The sequence below is a fragment of the Meriones unguiculatus genome, chromosome 10 (assembly GCF_030254825.1).
Source record: "Meriones unguiculatus strain TT.TT164.6M chromosome 10, Bangor_MerUng_6.1, whole genome shotgun sequence".
Taxonomy (NCBI): Eukaryota; Metazoa; Chordata; class Mammalia; order Rodentia; family Muridae; genus Meriones; species Meriones unguiculatus.
Genome location: NC_083358.1, coordinates 61,795,543 through 61,813,236, shown reverse-complemented (window position 1 = coordinate 61,813,236; position 17,694 = coordinate 61,795,543). Strand labels below are relative to the sequence as shown.

Sequence of the window (17,694 nt, the reverse complement as noted above, 5' to 3'; positions counted from 1 at the left end):
AAAGATGGAGCTGTCTCAGGTAAAGAACAGAGGTAAGATACCATGGTGCACAGCTGTAATTGTAGTGCTCAGGAGGCTGAGTCAGGAGGATTGCTTTGAGTTTGAGGCCAACCAGGAATAGAAGTAAGACTTTTTTCAGATACTGAAGAGAGCAGGATAAAATAGTAATTAAGAAGTCCCACGAGTAAGTTTTTGTTCCCTGCTTCTACAGTAAACCACTTTTTCTAGAGCTGTCTTTTAAAAGGATTTAGCTCATCTCCCTTCTTGTCCACTCTTGTCACCATCTCCAAGTCAGACTAGTTGCGGCAATCACCACCCCTCAGAGTGTTTGCCAAATGTGTAGACTTGTTAATTCTGATTATTTTGCCAGTAATTTGAGATCTTTAGGCTTAGTTAGATCTATATTTCTAAATCCCCAACCTTTAGAACAGTCTCACAGTCTTTGTACTTGGATGAGACCATTTTTACTATGAACAAATTTGAACACAATGCGTTTTCTTTCAATTATTTTAAGACATAATATATTTATGTGTAGTAGCACAGGCCTTACTTCCAGCACTTGGGAGTCTGAGACAGGAGGACTGAGTTTGAGGCCAGCTTTAACTATATAGTGGTACCCTGCCTTTAAACATACTTAGAAGTTAATAGTACAACAGAGTCTTACCTTACAATTGATTGATATGTTTAATAATGTTTTTTTTTTAATTTTCATACTCTGAAAATAATAAAAGCTTTAAAAAAGCAAACATTTCTCCGGTGGCAGTTACACAGTAGCAAACCTTTGGTAATAAGTATTAGCCACAACTACAAATCTCTCATTTCTACATTGTATTTTTAAGGATGTATCAAAAACAGATGTTGCTCTCTCTCTTTTGGCTTGTGGGTTAACAGAGATGGGTTTTCTCTCTGGGCTTCCAGGAACAATGGAGAAGCAAGCTGTCAGGACACAGATAAAACACAATTCTAGGAAAGAGAACAAGGAGCCCTCATGGGTTTGGAGGAGCTTAAGAGAAAGGTAGACTAGCTAAGTAGAATGAAAGATTTCTATAGAGCTAGCGTTTAGTTGTAGAATCAGGCTTTTAAATATGTGTTTTATGTATAGTTCAGAAAATAAAGTTACCTTGCTGAGCTAGCAGGCTTTTTAACCTCAAAAAAAAAAAAGTGTTAATTATTTAGCACAGTTTGCCCAACATCAGCTTTAATTGATAGTGTTTTGATTTGTTGAGGGGTCTCACTCTGGCTCATGCTGTCTTGAAGCTCCCAGTTTCACCACTTCAGAATTACAGACAGGCACAACCACTCCAGCCAAGACTGTTTTGAAAGTGAACATAAGCATCAGATAAAAAATAATCTGGTGTTTTCTTTTCATTTTATTCTTTATTAAATAATTTGATTAAAAATAGTTTTTAGCCAGGTGGTGGTGACGCTTGGGAGTCAGAGGCTGGTCGATCTTTATAAGTTCAAGACCAGCCTGGTCTACAGAGAGAGTTCCAGGACAGCCCAGACTAATAGAGAAACCCTACCTCAAAAATAAAACAAACAACAACTAATAGTATAATAATTTTTACATTTTTTCTTGAATTTTTCTGATGATAAACACACATTAAGTGGATTATTATTATTATTCTGAACTCCTCTTTTCTAAGATTTATAAAATTAAATCTTTTTTTTCATCGATTTTCAATTCTTTCTGCTTCTGTGCCCTGTCATCTTCATTCCCAATTCAGTGCTTTAGCAGCCACTCCAGCTTCTTGCACTCAGTGCTATTGTGGAGTGTGTGCTTTTCCTTGATAGCCTACCCTGAGGCTTTGTAGGGTGTTTTGTTTTGGTTTTTCAAGACAGGGTTTCTCTGTGTAGCCTTAGCTGTCCTGGACTTACTGTGTAGACCAGGCTGAACTCGAACTTTACAGAGATCTGCCTGCCTCTGCCTCCCCGAGAGTTTTGTGAGTTTTTAAAACATGTTTTTCTATTTCTTCATTCTTTAAAATAGTTTTGGATCCCCAGTTTTTGCATCTTTACTTCTTTAGGCTTACACCTGCCTCTCATCTTAATTGTTATTCTAAAAGCTATAATTGGTAAATCAGAGAGTCACCAGGCCATTAGCTTTTTCCGCTCCCAGCCTTCCGAGAGGATAATAAACAGTTACTCCTTTGAGGAGCAGCACCGTATGTTTACCATTTCAGGTTCCCTTAGTGCTCCTGTGTGAACGCAGGTCGCAGTGCCTCCTACAGTGTGGAACAGGATGTGTTGCGTAGACGGCGTCAGACCGAAGCTGGAGCTGAGTGCTCGCAGTCCTGCCAGTTGCTGATCTAATGGTAGAGAGTGTAGTCTAAGTTTGCACCTTTGGCCGCTTTGATCTTATATGAAAGATTTTGAGGGTTCTGGGGTGGTGCTGCTGGAAAACTTTCCCAAGCCATTGCAGTAGGAGTCAGTATTGCTTTTTAAAGGTTTATCTTTATGTGTCTCTGCAGGGGTGTATCAGATGTGTGCAAGTGTCAGAAGAGCTCAGAGAGGTGTCAGATACTCTGACCTTCCTTTCCAGCCCTGTGCTTTTCTGATTTTTTTGGGGGAAAGGGATGAAATGTGTAGCTTTGGCTGTCCTGGAACAGGCTGGCTGTGATCTTGGAAATCTGCCTGCCTCTGCCTTCAAGTGCTGGGACTAAAGACATGCTCCACAAAACTGGAACTCAAATGCATGCCAAGCTCACTAGGCAAGCCTACCAATGAGCTATATCCTCAGCACAAAGCTTAATTTTTATAGGACAAACATATTTTGAAAACTGAAGTAGAAGTCAATTTAAAATAAAACACTGTTTTTAAACACTTTCAAATGGCAAACCAGGTAAAAACTAATTTTTTTTTAAGTTACAAATGACATTTGAGCAAAAACATAAATCTAGGTATATGATCACAATACAAAAATAATTGGTTTACAAAAAAAAAAATCAAACTGACCACAATGTCTAATTTTTCTTATCAACTTGGTAACAGATTTTAGTGATTTAAGAAAAATTTGGATTCCTTCTTAGTTTGAGGCTTTGGGGGAGTGGTTTGTTTCGTTTTGTGTTTTGTCCTTTTCTCTTTTGTTTTCTTCTCTCTTTCCCCTTTCCTTTTGCCTCCTTTCGCTTCGCTGTACTGAGGATCAAACCCAGATCTTTGCATAAACACGTCTCTTACTGGTAGAAATCCCCAGGCTCAAGGACAGTTTGGCAGAGCTCTGTTTAGCAGTGTGTTACTTGCTTATCTACTCACTTTTATGAAAGAAGGCCTCACACTTGAGGTGAGATTCCTTCTGTGTGGGCCTGGGAGATCTTGCTGTGGTTCACAACTCTAGTGAATCCTTCCATCCAGCACCCTAATGCCTACATGTTGCTTGATCTATAACATAGCTCAACCACTCAGGTATGTGATAAAGAGCTTTATTTTTCACTTTAATATTTTTGCAGATGATAGAAAAGCAATTATAAATGTTCATCTTTTTGTTATTTTTATTGCACTGTGCTTTAATATTGTGCACAGTAAATATGTCTATGTAGTTGAATGCCCTGTTCCTTCTGCTGCACTGCGCTTTGGACTAATTTCTGCTCACCAGGTATGCACATATTCTGCCTTGAGATTTACATGCTTCCCAAGCATACCAGAGACAGTAGAGAGTAATACTAACATATGTTAAATACATTTGAAATTTATCCCCTTCTTTCCTTCTTTTTATGGTAGGTTTTTGTGTGTGTGTTTGTTTTCTGCACACTGATTGTGACTTCAGTACCACATTTATCCTAGGATTTTCAGTTTTGTTGTCATTACAGACACTCTCACCTGAGTGTTTACACGGGTTATGTCTTATATATTTTTTCTACACTGTTGGTTTAATCCTCAGAAGAAGCCTATAATACACTTTAATCTCTGTTTAACAAATAAACCAAAACAAATTAGAGCCCAAGTTCCAGGGCATTTAGTTGCCAGATCCCAATTCATCCCAGTTTGACTAGTGAGACCGAAGTTTTAAGCCACAAGGCTATTTAAGGTCAGTCATCTAGAAAATACTGACATTAAATCCTGCCACACAGAGCTTCTGTAAAAAAATGAGTAATTTAAACATGAAAGGCCAAATCACCTTCTCAAGATCCCTGTTGAACCTTCAGTTAACAGGAACAGGTAATATAATTCCATTACTATTACCAAATCTTCATTTTTCTGTTTACCACAGAGTAGGACTCACTTTAATTTGGTGGTTTTGAAAAATATATAACCTGTTTTTACATTAGCTAATATCTACTCAAAAGCTTTTAAATAAGGAAGCCTGTATAGCTCAGTGAGTAGGCATCTTATCTTTAAATCTGAAGTCCAAGGTTTAAATGTATTCTTAAATGACTGGAAAAATAGCTCAGCATTTAAGAGCACTGTCCAGGTTTAATTCCCAGCACCCACATAGCAGCTCATACCTATCTGTAACTCCAGTTCCCGGGGATCTGGTACCTTCACACAGATATACATGTAGGCAAAACACCAGTGCACATTTTTTTAAAGTAATAGAAATTCTTTTTAAAAGGTTTTAAATAAATGACAATTTTTATTAATTTGGAAAAACATGCATCAAAGCAATTCTTTTAAATTTATAACAATATACCCTGGCCAATTACAGCAGGTTTAAATGCTAACCTATCAAGAGACACAATGCTGCTACAGTGTAAAACATAGAAGGCTGAAGAGGAGGCTGAGCTCACTGCATGGCATTGTAATCACTAAAGAAATTTCATACTGCTTAAAGTAGCTTTAATTTTCTAGCATCCAAAGCCCCTACAGAAACTGCTTTCTTCAAAGGAAACAAAGTAGTATCTTCAGCAGATGATTCTAAGTGTAACATAAAAGCATTCTTCCCCAAAGGAGTTTGTAAATATGAATAATGCTTGGCAACAATTCAGATTCAGTGTAACCACCTCGTGCATAGCACAGTACTAAGGAGTGGCACAGATAGATACTTCATAATAGTGGCCACTTGCATCGGTTAACTTGTTACTTATGAAACCACTCTTCCAGAGCTGTAAGTTACAGCCAGAAGGCGCACAGAGACAGGGAGTCTAAGCTTCAACCCGCCTGGTCTACAGAGCAAGTTCTAAGCCAGCCAGGACTGTGTACTGAGAGTTCGTCTAAAAACAAATTACTTAAAGCAAATTAATTTCTGTAATATCCTCATCATAAGTCAGTATCACACTAGTAATTTCCTGTTTTATCGTTGAGCCCTAAGCAGACATCCTGTCTAAAATCACACAGCTAACTAGTAAATATATACATGTATATGTTCAACAAAGTTCTGAAGTTTATTTTGTAGCTGTTTATTTGAAAATACTTGTTTTCACTTGCCTTTAATAGGGAAAATAGTCTCTGAGAGCTTCATAAATTAGTATAAGCTCTCTAAGTATACCATTAAAACATTCTGTCATAAGCCCTTAGAGCAATGGTTCTCAACCCTCCTAACTCCTTGTAGACCAAACTGCCCTTGAACTCACAGTGATCCCCCTGCCTCTGCTGGGATTAAAGGCATGTACACCAGCTGCAATTCTTAAATATAGTTTAATATGTTGTGGTCACTGCCAGCCATTAAAAAAGTATTTTCATTGCTACTTCCTAACTAACTTCCCTACTGTTTTGAATTGTCTTGTAAATACCTGGATATGCAGGATATTTGATATATGACCTCCACCTACAGGTTGAGAACTACTGTCTTTCCTAGACTCTACCTATGTTTGCATTTATTTATATGCTAAGTGTTTCTTCTTGGAATGGGCTCTAGGGATGCCAATACAAACCCCTAGAAGAGTAAAAACTAGAGGAAATTGGACTCATATAACTGTGCTAAAACATAGTATCTGAACTCAGGGTGGTCACTAGTAAAAAGAAAACAGAACCTACAAATACAGACTAGAAGAAAAAGGGACTTGGCAGGTCTCTTAATGTTGGTATTAGCCTGACACAGATAAATGCCAAGGAATCTCAGCTGCTAAAGAGCTGAGTAAGATCTTTAAGCCCAGTTGACTGACATAGTGAGAGCATGCAAAATACCTTTTCTACAGTAGATACAGCCACATGGAAGTCACCAGTGAGAATGAGAGGATGAGATACAGTCAGATTTGGGGTTCTTCTTTTCTTTTTATTATTATGATTTCAGATGCATTGATTTCCGTTTATAAACAGATAGGAGTGCTGTTTACTATTGGGAAGGGGACAGTGAAACATGGCGAGCTCTGGCTGCTGGAGACTGGCTGCAGGTTCAATTTTTGAGGCAACTGGAGATTTGAATCAGTCTTCTCTTTACTGCTTTCAGTTCTTCAACTTAGTGGAAAGTAGGCTATGTATTTTAGATATTTAGAAGCCAAAAAAATTTTCTTTTTTTATTGCATATGATATGGAGAATGATATAACATTTCTAAAATATTTTAGCTTATTGCTGAGACGTAGTTGGTTTCACTGAAAAACTACTTAGATTTTCAACTCCAAATCATGTGTACTAACATCTCTACAGATTTGAGCTCAGGAAACAGGGTGACCATAGTCTCATTTTCTCAAGTTACTTCTTTTCCGGCCATACTTCTGACTTTGGAAAATCTTCTTCCCACTCTTCCTCTCCTCACCACCACATTTGTTAATTAGCTTATTTTCTAAACTGACACAATATTGTATGTATTTCTGGGGAACCTCCTTTCTCCCCAAACTTTCTCATCTCCCCACACTCAGACCCCCATACCTGTTACACAGTAACACCCCCACCACTAGCCTTTAGTTTCCATTCAGCCCTGTGTCTCAGAATTTCAGTGTTCTTTAGTTCATTTGGTCTTTTTCTTTTGTGCTTGCCTCCAAAAGATGTTTTCAAGGTTGTTGCCACATGTATTATTAGAGTCTCTTTTGAAAGCCCTGATCATGGGCACTTAAGTCGCCTCCACCATTTGGTTCTTGTAAATTGAACTCCTGTAATCAATAAACCATTACATCTCTACTTTCACCTTTGATTAAATACCTAGAAGAAGTAAAGTCTTGAGTCATGGTGATAATGTTCTTAATTTTTTTGAAAACCACAGTTAATGCTTTCCCTAGCACCTGTGCACATTGCTCCAGTCTTCACCACTACTTGTTTTCTGCTTTTTGTTTACAGCCATGCAGACAGGATAGAGTGCTGTTTCCTTGTGGCTTTGGGGTTCATTTCCTTACTGTCTCCTTACTAGTTTGTTGGTAATATAGCCTCTATTTCTAACTAGCAATAAGCAAGTCTTGTTTGTTTGGTTTTAAATGCATCTTATAAAATTAGATCTGCTTAACCTTTAATGTTTTTATTGTTTGGAAGAACTATAGAGATCCTCTGCATTCTTGATTTAAAATCCATCAGTGGTTTCAGAATTCACGAACAGTTTACACAAAGGCTCTCAAGGGCCTGTGATAACCCAAAACATAGGAACATTTTAATATGGCCCAGAATCATAAAAATGCTAATTATCTTTTGTTGTATCATACAAAGATGATTATCATATTTCTGCTTTCTACTTTTCTGTATTTTATGAAATATTTTAAATAAGCATTGGTCTACACGATTTTTTTTTAAAAAAGTAAATGCTAGTTCAGAGCATTAAAGGTAAAAATCCATGTTTGATTCTTAGATCATAAAAAATAAATCTACAAACTAAGGAGAAATAATGGATCTGTTATGTTCTTAAGTTTGCTGTCCTTCTCTTAGGGCCTCCATATTTCTAAGAATATGCCTTTGAAAAGAATAGTCAAGGTGGGGAATCTGATGCCCTCTTCTGACCTCTAAGTACACCAGGCACTTACATGGTTTATGTACACACATGTCAGCTGTCCTAGAGTTTCTATTGTTGTGATAAAATACTATAACCAAAAGCAGCTTAGAAAGGAAAGGATTTGTTTCTCTTGTACTGTCACACCACAGTCCATCATTGCAGAAAGTGCAGACAGGAACCCACAGGCAGGAATTGATGCTTACAAGCTTGCTTCTGGTGGCTTGCTCAGCCTGCCTTCCTATAGTATCCCAAACCTCCAATTCAAGAATGGCACTGCCCATAGTGAACTGGCCTTCCCACATCAATCATCAGTCAAGAAAATGCACCACAGGCTTATCGATGGGACATCTCATGGGAACATTTCCTCAAATAAGGCTTTCCTTCCAAAATGACTAGCTTACGTCAACTTGACATAAAACTAGATATTTTTGCATGTAAAATAAATCTTAGAAAAGGAAATAATGGTTAAGCTTTGACTGCTTCAAAAAAGTGACCTCTACCTTTGGATGTGTCTCCCTCAGCTCACAGCATTGATCTGTATTCGCCTTTTATGATGAGTGTTACTGTAAAGAAATATGCAGCTTACAAAAGCAACCTCTCCCACTGAATCTGCTTCCATTGAATTTCATCAAAAAATTGCATTACTCTTACAATAAGATTTGTTACTAGTTTTTGTAACAAAACACGGTGCTTTCTATAATAATTTTCAAAGATGCCAAGGGTGGAGAGCAGGAGAGAGAAGAACACTCACTGCTCACAACATGCTGTGAACCCAGCTCCTGGGAATCGGATGTCTCTGTGGCCACCTGCATATATGAGATGGACACTCAGACTGATGCACATAAATCAAATGTCTAAAATTCACTCAGTGTTGGACTTTTAATTCTAAGCCATTAGTCATATAATTAAAAGCAATCTAAAGACATTTAAAGAGCATTCTAAAGCATCTTATTAAAATTCATTGTCACAAAAACCAGAGATCTCAAACCAGACCAATGACTCACTGCAATGAAGTGAAGATGTATACAGGGAGGGATATGCTTGGGACACACTGTGACAAACTACAGCTTCCACAACGAGACGTTTTCTGTGCTTTGTTTTGTTTGTGTGTTTTCTATTCTCTTTTATGGGGGAGGATGCAAGGACAGAGGGCAAATACGAGGGGGTGAGGAGATGAGTGGGACTGGGGTGCATGATGTGAAACTCACAAAGAATCAATAGAAAGTTAAAAAAAATCATTGTCACACTCCCTCACCGCCTCAGTGTAGTCCAGGTACAGCTGTGTTCCTCTCCTGTTCAGTATATAGTTTGTATACCTCATCTTAAGTATGGAGGACACAGTCCAAGAGTCTTAGTGGAACTCACTGAGTGTAGAAATGGTCATGTATGAATTACCACTGACATTATTCTTGAACATGAGTTATTTGAACACATGCTTGTGATAGTCTGTTTTAGACAGCTACTAAGTGACTAATGGGTAGGTAGCACCTATATAGCACAGACACACCAGAAAACTCCATGTTCTGTGCAGGATGGAGTACTGTTTCAGCATGCTGCCAGAACATACCTCATTTCAAACATTCATTTCTGGAATCTTGCATTTATATTTTTTGAATTTATTTATTTGTTTATTAAATTTATTCACTTTGTATCCTGGCTGTAGCCCCTTCCCTTGGCTCCTCCCAGTGCCATCCACCCTTCCTCTTCTCCTCCTATGCCCCTTCCCTAGCCCTGATAAGGGAGGACCTTCTCGCCTTCTATCTGACCTTAGCCTATCAGGTCTCCTCAGAGCTGGCTGCATCACCTTCCTCTGTGGCCTGGCAAGGCTGCACTCCCCAGGGACAGGTGATCAAAGAGCCGGCCACTGAGTTCATGCCAGAAACAGCCCCTGCACCCCTTACTAGGGAACCCATTTGGAAACTGAGCAGCCTGTGGGCTTCCTCTGAGCAGGGGTTCTAGGTCCTCTCCATGCGTGGTTCTTGGTTGGAGTATCAGTCTCTGCAGGACCCCCTAAGGCCCAGGTATTTTAGGTCTGTTGTTCTCCTTGTGGAGTTCCTGTCCCCTACAGGTCTTTCTAGCTCATACCCCTTCTTCCATAAAGTTTCCTGCACTCTGCCCAAACTTTGACTATGAGTCTCGGCATCTCCTTCATACCTGATGGGTAGAGTCTTTCACGGGCCCCCTATGGAAGGCTCCTGTCCTGTTTCTTGTCTTCTACTTCCAATGTCTATCCTGTTTGTCCTTCTGAGTGAGGATTAAGCATCTTCCCTAGAGTCCTACTTGTTGTTTAGTTTCTTTAGGACTATAGATCTTAGTATGTTTATCCTATATTATATGGCTAATAACCCATTATAAGTGAGTATGTACCTTTTTTTTTTTTTTTTTTTTTTTTTTTTTTACTGCTTCTAGGTTACCTCACTAAGGATGATCTTTTCTAGTTCCCACCATTTGCCTGCAGATTTCATGATTTCCTTGTTTTTAATTGAATTACTGTTGGCCTAGGTAACTGAAACCATTGATTATTGGGGCCTTTAAATTCTAGCTTGGCCTATCCTTGGCCTAGAACTGAATGACTTTGGCTTTGGCATTTTTTTGGCAAATATGCCTGCTCTGCTCTATGGTTTACAATGTGCTGCTTCTTCACAGTCCTACCTGAGATGAAGCCCAGAGCCTTGCAATGCTTGACAAGTGCTCTCTGTCCTGAGCCACATTTTCAGGGCCATAGGTCTATTCCAGTTTGTAAGTTTCCTGGTTTTCATTTTACAGCTGTATGCAGGAGCTATCCTTGAAGTCTGTGGATGAAAATTGGGGAGGTTCCCTCAAGTCCAAGGTATGTAGCAATCATTTAAAGTAGTCATTTACAAGAATAATTTTACTCAACATTTCTAGGAATATGGAATTTCAGAAGCACACTCTGTAATAATGTATGAATGTTTTGACATTCTTTTTTCAGGGGTGGAGCTTAAATAGGAATTGGTGCTGATCACATTATTTTTAGAAACAAACACAACATTTGAAAGTTAGATTTAAAACATCATGAAATGATTCTTTAAAAGATACTCTTGTCAGATATAAATTTTAGGATGGCTTTTCTTTTAGCAGATAGAAATAAAATTCCTTCAAGTAACGCATTCTAGTACTTTTTTTTAGCATAAGTTACAGAACATTGCATTAAGGTAGAGTAGACCTATCCAGTGTGACAAACCAGCAGGAAAAGAATTAATTACTACAGAATTTAGGGGTATACTAGAGGGTCAAGTGTCATCGCAAAGAATTTTAATGATAAATAAATTAAGAAATAATTGTCAAAGTATGTTCTTGCAATTAGCCATCAAACCACGATGGAGCCTCGCATCTCCAGGAATCCTTCACGAGGTTTTTATAGTTTATCCTGCATGTTTACCTAGAAAATCAGTTTTATGAGCACACAGGGCATGTGGTGGTGCTTGCGTTTAATCCTACCACTTGGGAAGCAGAGCCAGGTGGGTCACTGAGTTCAAGGCCAGCCTGTATACAAAAATGAGTTCTACTACACCCAGAGCTACACAGTGAGACCCTGTCTCAAAATCACAAAAGGTGTTGGGGTGGGGGGGTGTTGTCAGGTTTATGAAGTGGAATGGGTGGCTCTTTGTGAGGCTGCAGCACTGGAGTCATAAGCATGAGCCAACACAGGCAGCTTTCTTTCTACTGTTCTGTTTTGATTCTTGCCACAAGCGCAGGCCTCCTCACCTGCTGCAGCCTCCTGCGTGCTGTGCTTGCAGAGTGCTTGCTCGTGCTTAAATTCATGTAGAATTTCTCACTTGCCCATCGTTACCTTGTAAGATCCGTCATGAAACTGCCTTAAAAGTGCAGACTGGGTGGGACCTCAGGTGGCAAGTGGTGGCCACTAGTATTTTCCTTATATTCTACAAGTTAAGATATTTAGATGTCTTCTTCCAGAATCAATAATAATAGTAATAATAATAACTCATCTGGAAAGGGTGCAGTCGTTCCATGCTTTTCCTGGGTTTCACTTTCTGCTTCCATATTTAACAACCCTAGCGTGTGAAATATAATTGTAATGTACAATAGTTAAACTGGAGGGTACAGTAAATAACAGTGTCACAGGATGCCGACCTTTAATAAAAGCTCACTGTCGGGATTTTGCTTATAACTTGCATAGCACCAGGAGATTTCCCTCTCTCCTGACTGACTAGGCTCTGTATTTATGTTGGTGGATTAAGTACATTCCTGCGTTCAGAACTAAGAGCACTGGACTTGAGAAACTTATTTAGTTTCCTAGTTGACTAAAGCTTAAACATTTTGTTTGCTGAAAGTATGCTAAAAGGTATACGTCCTTTGTCTGTGCTAAGGATGGCCCGAGACCCTGCACATGCCCCACCAACATTGTGCTGTTGAGCTATGCCCCTAGCCCTCTAGCATGCATTTTAATGTACTTTTTCACTTTCTTCATCAAAACTGTGGGACCGTTTTCACTGTTTCAAAATGTCAGATTTTAGTAATAAATTATTTGACATGAGAAGAGAAAAAGGCCTTTTGGAGTCTTTAATATATTTATGATATTTTTTGTTTCTGTTTTGGGGGGGAGATTATAAGGGAAGAAGGCCGGTTAGAAGGGATAGGAGATGAGTGGGATTGGGGTACATGATATGAAATTCACAAAGACTCAATTAAAAGTTAAATAAAAAGGAGAAATTATTTATGTTAAAGAAAGGACATTATCTTCAAGTTGATTTTTAAATTTTCAGTTCTTTAGTTCCTTTTTTTCTTACGCATATCTTTGTCATTTCAACATCTTTCTCTGAACTCAGAAGTGCTTATTACCTGTTAATTTAACATCATGTGGGCTGAGGTATAGCTTAGTGGTAGAGTAGCTATCCAGAGTGCTAGCCTGAGGTCTTGCTGGGTTTGATCCCTGGCATCAGAGAAGGTGAGGGAGACAAAGAGAATGAAAATATTTACATTTATTTGTCTTGGAGCTGGGGATTGAATCTCAATCTGGCAACATGATTTTGCTTTTTTTAAATTTTCATTGCACACAGCACTGGGCTGCATAACATTTTCATACAGGTATATAACATGCTTTGAGCATTACTACACTCCCACCCCACCCCTGAACTCCTCCATTGGTTCCCTTGCTTCACCTAGACAGTTTCCCTTCTACTTCCGACTCATACAAAGACTCAGTTGTATATTATCTGCAAAACCTAGGAACCAAGCAATGTTTGTCTTCCTAAGACTGACTCAGCACTTAATATGATTTTGTTGTTGTTGCTACTTTTATCTTTATTTCTTGGGGTTCTAACACAGTCATAGCTTTCATGGAATTAAAGAATTCATGCTGTCATGTAATTTGTACAACACAGTGAATATATATATTCTCAAATAATTGTTGAAAACTTTTTTTGCTGCCTGTAAAGCATGATTTGCCTGTTACAATACTCCCCTCTTTCATAATTAGGCTTCTAGATCTCTGTTTAGCAAAAAAGAAAACTTCCTGGGACTGGGCATTAGTAATTCATCATGGCATTCCTTATCAGCCTGTCTGCTCAGTCCAGTCCATTAAAAGGCACTTGAATGAGTAGAATTATTAAATGTACTGGCAGCTCTGCTTGCTGTATAGGAAGGATTTTAAATAGTCCATTTTCCATAGTGGTTTCTTGCGTAGTTGAGAAAGTGGCTTGAATAGCTACAAGGATGTTAGATGATGCTTTGCAGGCATGCATATAGGATTAAACAGTCAGGTAGCCTAATACAGTGTTTATTGACCATATCACATTTTTATTCAATCTATTTGCATTTTTTCTTTATTTGTAAGATCTCTATTATGTGTTAAATTACAGTTTTTGTCATTTTTTTTCATTCTTGAATTTTGTTACAGTGTTCTGCTTCCCTGAAATTCCTATTTTTATGTACACACATCTGTAAAACATTTCCTTTAGGATCATGCAAAAGAGAAGAATTTTATATTTCATATTCATTAAGCTCTTTATATTATAACTTTGATGATATTCCAAGTCACTCCCTTTTGGTCTCATGGATTATTTGTTTAGTGTCTTTCTTTATCAGATTATAAATTTAATAAGGGGACTAAATACATTTTATGTATCAGACTTTTTCCTTTGCTCTTTGCCACACAGTAAATAGCCAATAAATATCTTTGCAAATGTAAGTTTTTCCTCCATCTTTAATATATTTAAATATAAGATGATATAGGTTCCCAGGTTTTTCTAAGTATTTGCCAGTTTCCACTGGATGATCCACACAAGCACACCCCTCAAGTGCACACATCCCCACCACTCACCACCCCCTTCTCTTGGCACCTTCGTCACGTGAAGATCCTTAGCTATTTCTCTTGAAATTTCTGATTCAGCTTAACTGTTGTAGGATGAGAGTCACATATTCCTAAACTGATTTCTCATATTTCTTTTGAACTGCCTCAGCTATTCGCAGCTGAGCTGTGCTATTATTCTGTCAAGCCCACAAAACTACCATTGGAATTTGGGGTATTGGTTAATTTGAATCAATGTCGATTCCTCTACATCATCATCTGTTTAAATTTCCTTGGTTTTCAAGTAGGACATACCTGGTTTATTTCAACATCTAGATTAATCTTCATAGCTAGCTTGGATTTAGATGTGACTTATTTGAATCTTTTTCTCTTTTAAGCTTTTGTCAGAAGTGATAAACCCAAACTGTTCAGAGGTCTACAGATCAAGGTAAGGGGCCGGTGCTGGGGTCCTTTAACTTAAAGAGTAGTTTGTGATTTGTGTAAAAGCAGAGCCAAATGTTTCCATAGACTTAGACTGTATTCTCCCACTCTAAGTTTCTCACTATAAAAGACTCTATGTTGGGTGGCATGGTGCACTGACTGAAATTAAAAACACTGTTTTGTTCTACTTTTAAAAATGCTGTTTCATGGTGCATTTTCCTTTTTCATAAGCTTCCTTTTGCCAAAATACAGAAATAGCAGACTGTTTTAAACTTAACAACTTCTTGTTCATTAATCTTTGCCCATGGTTTTTGTCATGTAATATTTAAAATTAAGTCTTTTTTTTTTAAGCTAATAAGACAATGAATGTAAACGTGAGCCTCAGCAAACATATTGCCTTCACTTGGAACCAGTCATAAGTTCGAGATTCTTTAAGACTGTTTGGCTGTGTTCTCAAGTAGCTGAGCCACATGTACTTGTGCCAACAGTCAGCGCTCATCTCTGGCCTCAGAGGCATGACTGGTGACTGAAGTGAAGCCCCTCTATGCTTAACAACTCTGCCATGTTTTGTGGGGGGTGGGGTTGGATGGGTTTTGGTTTTTGTTCTGTTTTGTCAGATAATTTTGTGTGCCTGTTTTGGGTTTTCTCGTCTTACCTGGTAATTGTAAGGGGGTACTAACTAATTTTTTGAGTGTTATGCCAGCCTTGCACGTGCTAAGCATTCAGCAGTCCTAATTCTTTACACCTTATTGTTTTGAGTTGCTAATAATTTTGTTCAAAAATTCCCTAATTGAATTATAGTCTAGCTAACCTATTTGGGGTTTTATACAAAGACAAACTTCAAATAAATATTTAAAATTTTAGAAATAGGTTGTATAGTAGCCTAATCAGAAATGTTTAGGTATTGTTCTCAGTATTGTCAGTATTAACTCTTTAGTCTAAACCCACACAAGTAATTGGGAATAAGCTAGGTGCTTAGCATGTGGAAGGGCCTAGTACCACAAAAATCAAAAAGATAATAATATTAGAACTTACCTCCATGGCTAGAGTTAAAACTCTAAAACCGAAGCACATAGGGGCTAGAGAGTGGCTCAGAAGTTCAGAGCGCTTACTGTTCCCACAGAGGACCCAAGTTCAGTTCTCAGCACCAGCATGGCCACTGTCACCCACCTGTAACTGCAGCTCGGGAATTCAGGATCCTCCTCTGGAGATAGCCCAGAGATACTGCACAGACATGGCATGTCCTCACCCATACCCCCACACAAAATAAAACGAAATCTTTAACAGCAGAAGCATAGTAGCTGGTAGTAGCTTTTCACTATTACACTTTTAGTTGTAGTTTTACATAATTTGGAAGCTGATTTGATCTTCATAAGTGCGTTCAATTTACTGTCCTAAACTGTTTTGCATTTGTCTGTCACTGCCGTTAAGTGTTAGGTTCACTGGATCTGAGAGAACCGTGTGTAGAATAAGTACACTTCCAACAATGGTCTTTAAATCGGCTTAAATTGTCCCTGTACTAACACAGGCTTTTCTTTTTGAAGTAACATGTAGTTTTCTTAATTATTATAGTCTGAGAAATCACATTTGAGTCTTTGTTGAAAAGACTTTCTGTTGGTTGTGATGTTGTAAGTAAAAGCTTTTAAATTGTTAGCACGATGAACTCAGCCATTTTGCTCTTGGCTGAGAGTGAAAAGTCTTCAGTGCAGACAATGATGATAATGTCTCTGCTTTTGTAGTACGTTCGAGGTTCAGACCCTGTACTAAAGCTTTTGGACGACAACGGGAACATTGCAGAAGAACTAAGCATCCTCAAGTGGAACACAGACAGTGTGGAAGAGTTTCTGAGCGAGAAGTTGAAACGCGTATAAGCCTTGCTTAGTTGTTCTTTTGTTACTTATCAAATAAACTATCACGGCACCTAGAAAATACTTTACCTTTGCATGCTTCCACTGGTCAGTCTTTTACGTATATCATTAATCTTCTAATTAGAAGTTGAAGTAGCACCATGGCCCATAATATGCAAGGATCTGGCAAGCTTGACAAGCTCATTTCTTAGAAAGTTCTATTCTTCTGCACTTGTTGATATCACCAGTAAAATGCTTTCTAAGAGGCTTCTGGTTAATTATGCAAACAGTAGTTTGTAATAATTGGTCCACTTTTATAAACAATGGAATTTAAATAGGGGAAGTTAATAAAGGAGACCCCCTCCTTTGCTGTGTGCTCTTTTGAAAGTAATTGATGTAAAACAACAAAACAAGTAGGACATACTGAACCTCAACAACGTGCCTGCTCCTCAGAGCCTTCTGATCTTTTGTATTGCCCAGCTTTCTTTTAGTAGAAGTATTTGTAGTTTGTAATGAATGTACCCACATAAAATTTTTGTAGCCTTATTATTATGGAACAGATTGAAGATCTGCAGTAAGAGTGTGCTAATCATAAAGGTTTGCATTAATGAGGATTACACAGAAAACCTTTGTTAAGGATTTGTGTAGATCTGATAACTGGCAAATTTTTATGTTTTAAATATTCTTACAAAAGAGTTCCATTTAAGAATGTTCATTTATTGGACCAAAATATAAATAAAAACATTTGATTTTAAATTAGTTTGTCCTTTTATGTTTCTCAATGAATTTTTTTTTCATATAAGCTCTTTTTTAAGCCAAAATACAAAAGTGACTGTACTATTTGGAACTTCATAGCTTCTTTTGTAAACTGTGGAAATTGGTTATTAATTATCAGCTGTCTTTTGTCATGTAACATCTAAAATCAAGTCTTCCTAAATCAGTAAGGCATTGAGTACAAACCTGTGTGATTCAGCCATCATAACAGTATAAAAAATTCTGGCAAAGATTCTCTGCTTTTGATCATTGTGGTGATGCCAAGGGCAGCGCTTTGAAAGCGCAGGTCTTGGTGAATGTGCCGTTGTCCCTTAGTGGTTATTGCTATTTTAGAACAAGAGGGAGATTAAGCCGGTTGTGGACAGAGACATTGCCACCACAGAGAGAAGAATAGAGGTATTGAAGAATGGAACTTCAAAAAAGAACTTCTGGCATTGACGTAGAAAATAAATTGGACTGGTTTCCGGGCAGGAAGAGCCAGTTAAATGAGTATTTGACTGGGGAGGGGGGAGCAAAATTGCTAAAAAGAGGCCTGAAAAGTCTGTTGTCTTCAAGTGATGAGAGGAGAGACCGG

The 17,694-nt window shown here is 38.1% G+C and overlaps 1 protein-coding gene across 1 annotated transcript in view; it reads left to right on the top strand.

The window, feature by feature from the left end:
- The window catches only part of Selenof (selenoprotein F), a 28,054-nt gene extending 10,952 nt beyond the window's left edge, over nucleotides 1–17,102 (top strand). Inside the window, exons 3-5 of the mRNA XM_021661671.2 lie at nucleotides 10,554–10,617; nucleotides 14,457–14,506; nucleotides 16,239–17,102. Of these exons, the coding sequence (XP_021517346.1) occupies nucleotides 10,554–10,617; nucleotides 14,457–14,506; nucleotides 16,239–16,370 (246 nt within the window). The 3' untranslated portion in view covers nucleotides 16,371–17,102. The remainder of the gene's footprint in view (nucleotides 1–10,553; nucleotides 10,618–14,456; nucleotides 14,507–16,238) is intronic.
- Nucleotides 17,103–17,694: the final 592 nt, after the last annotated feature.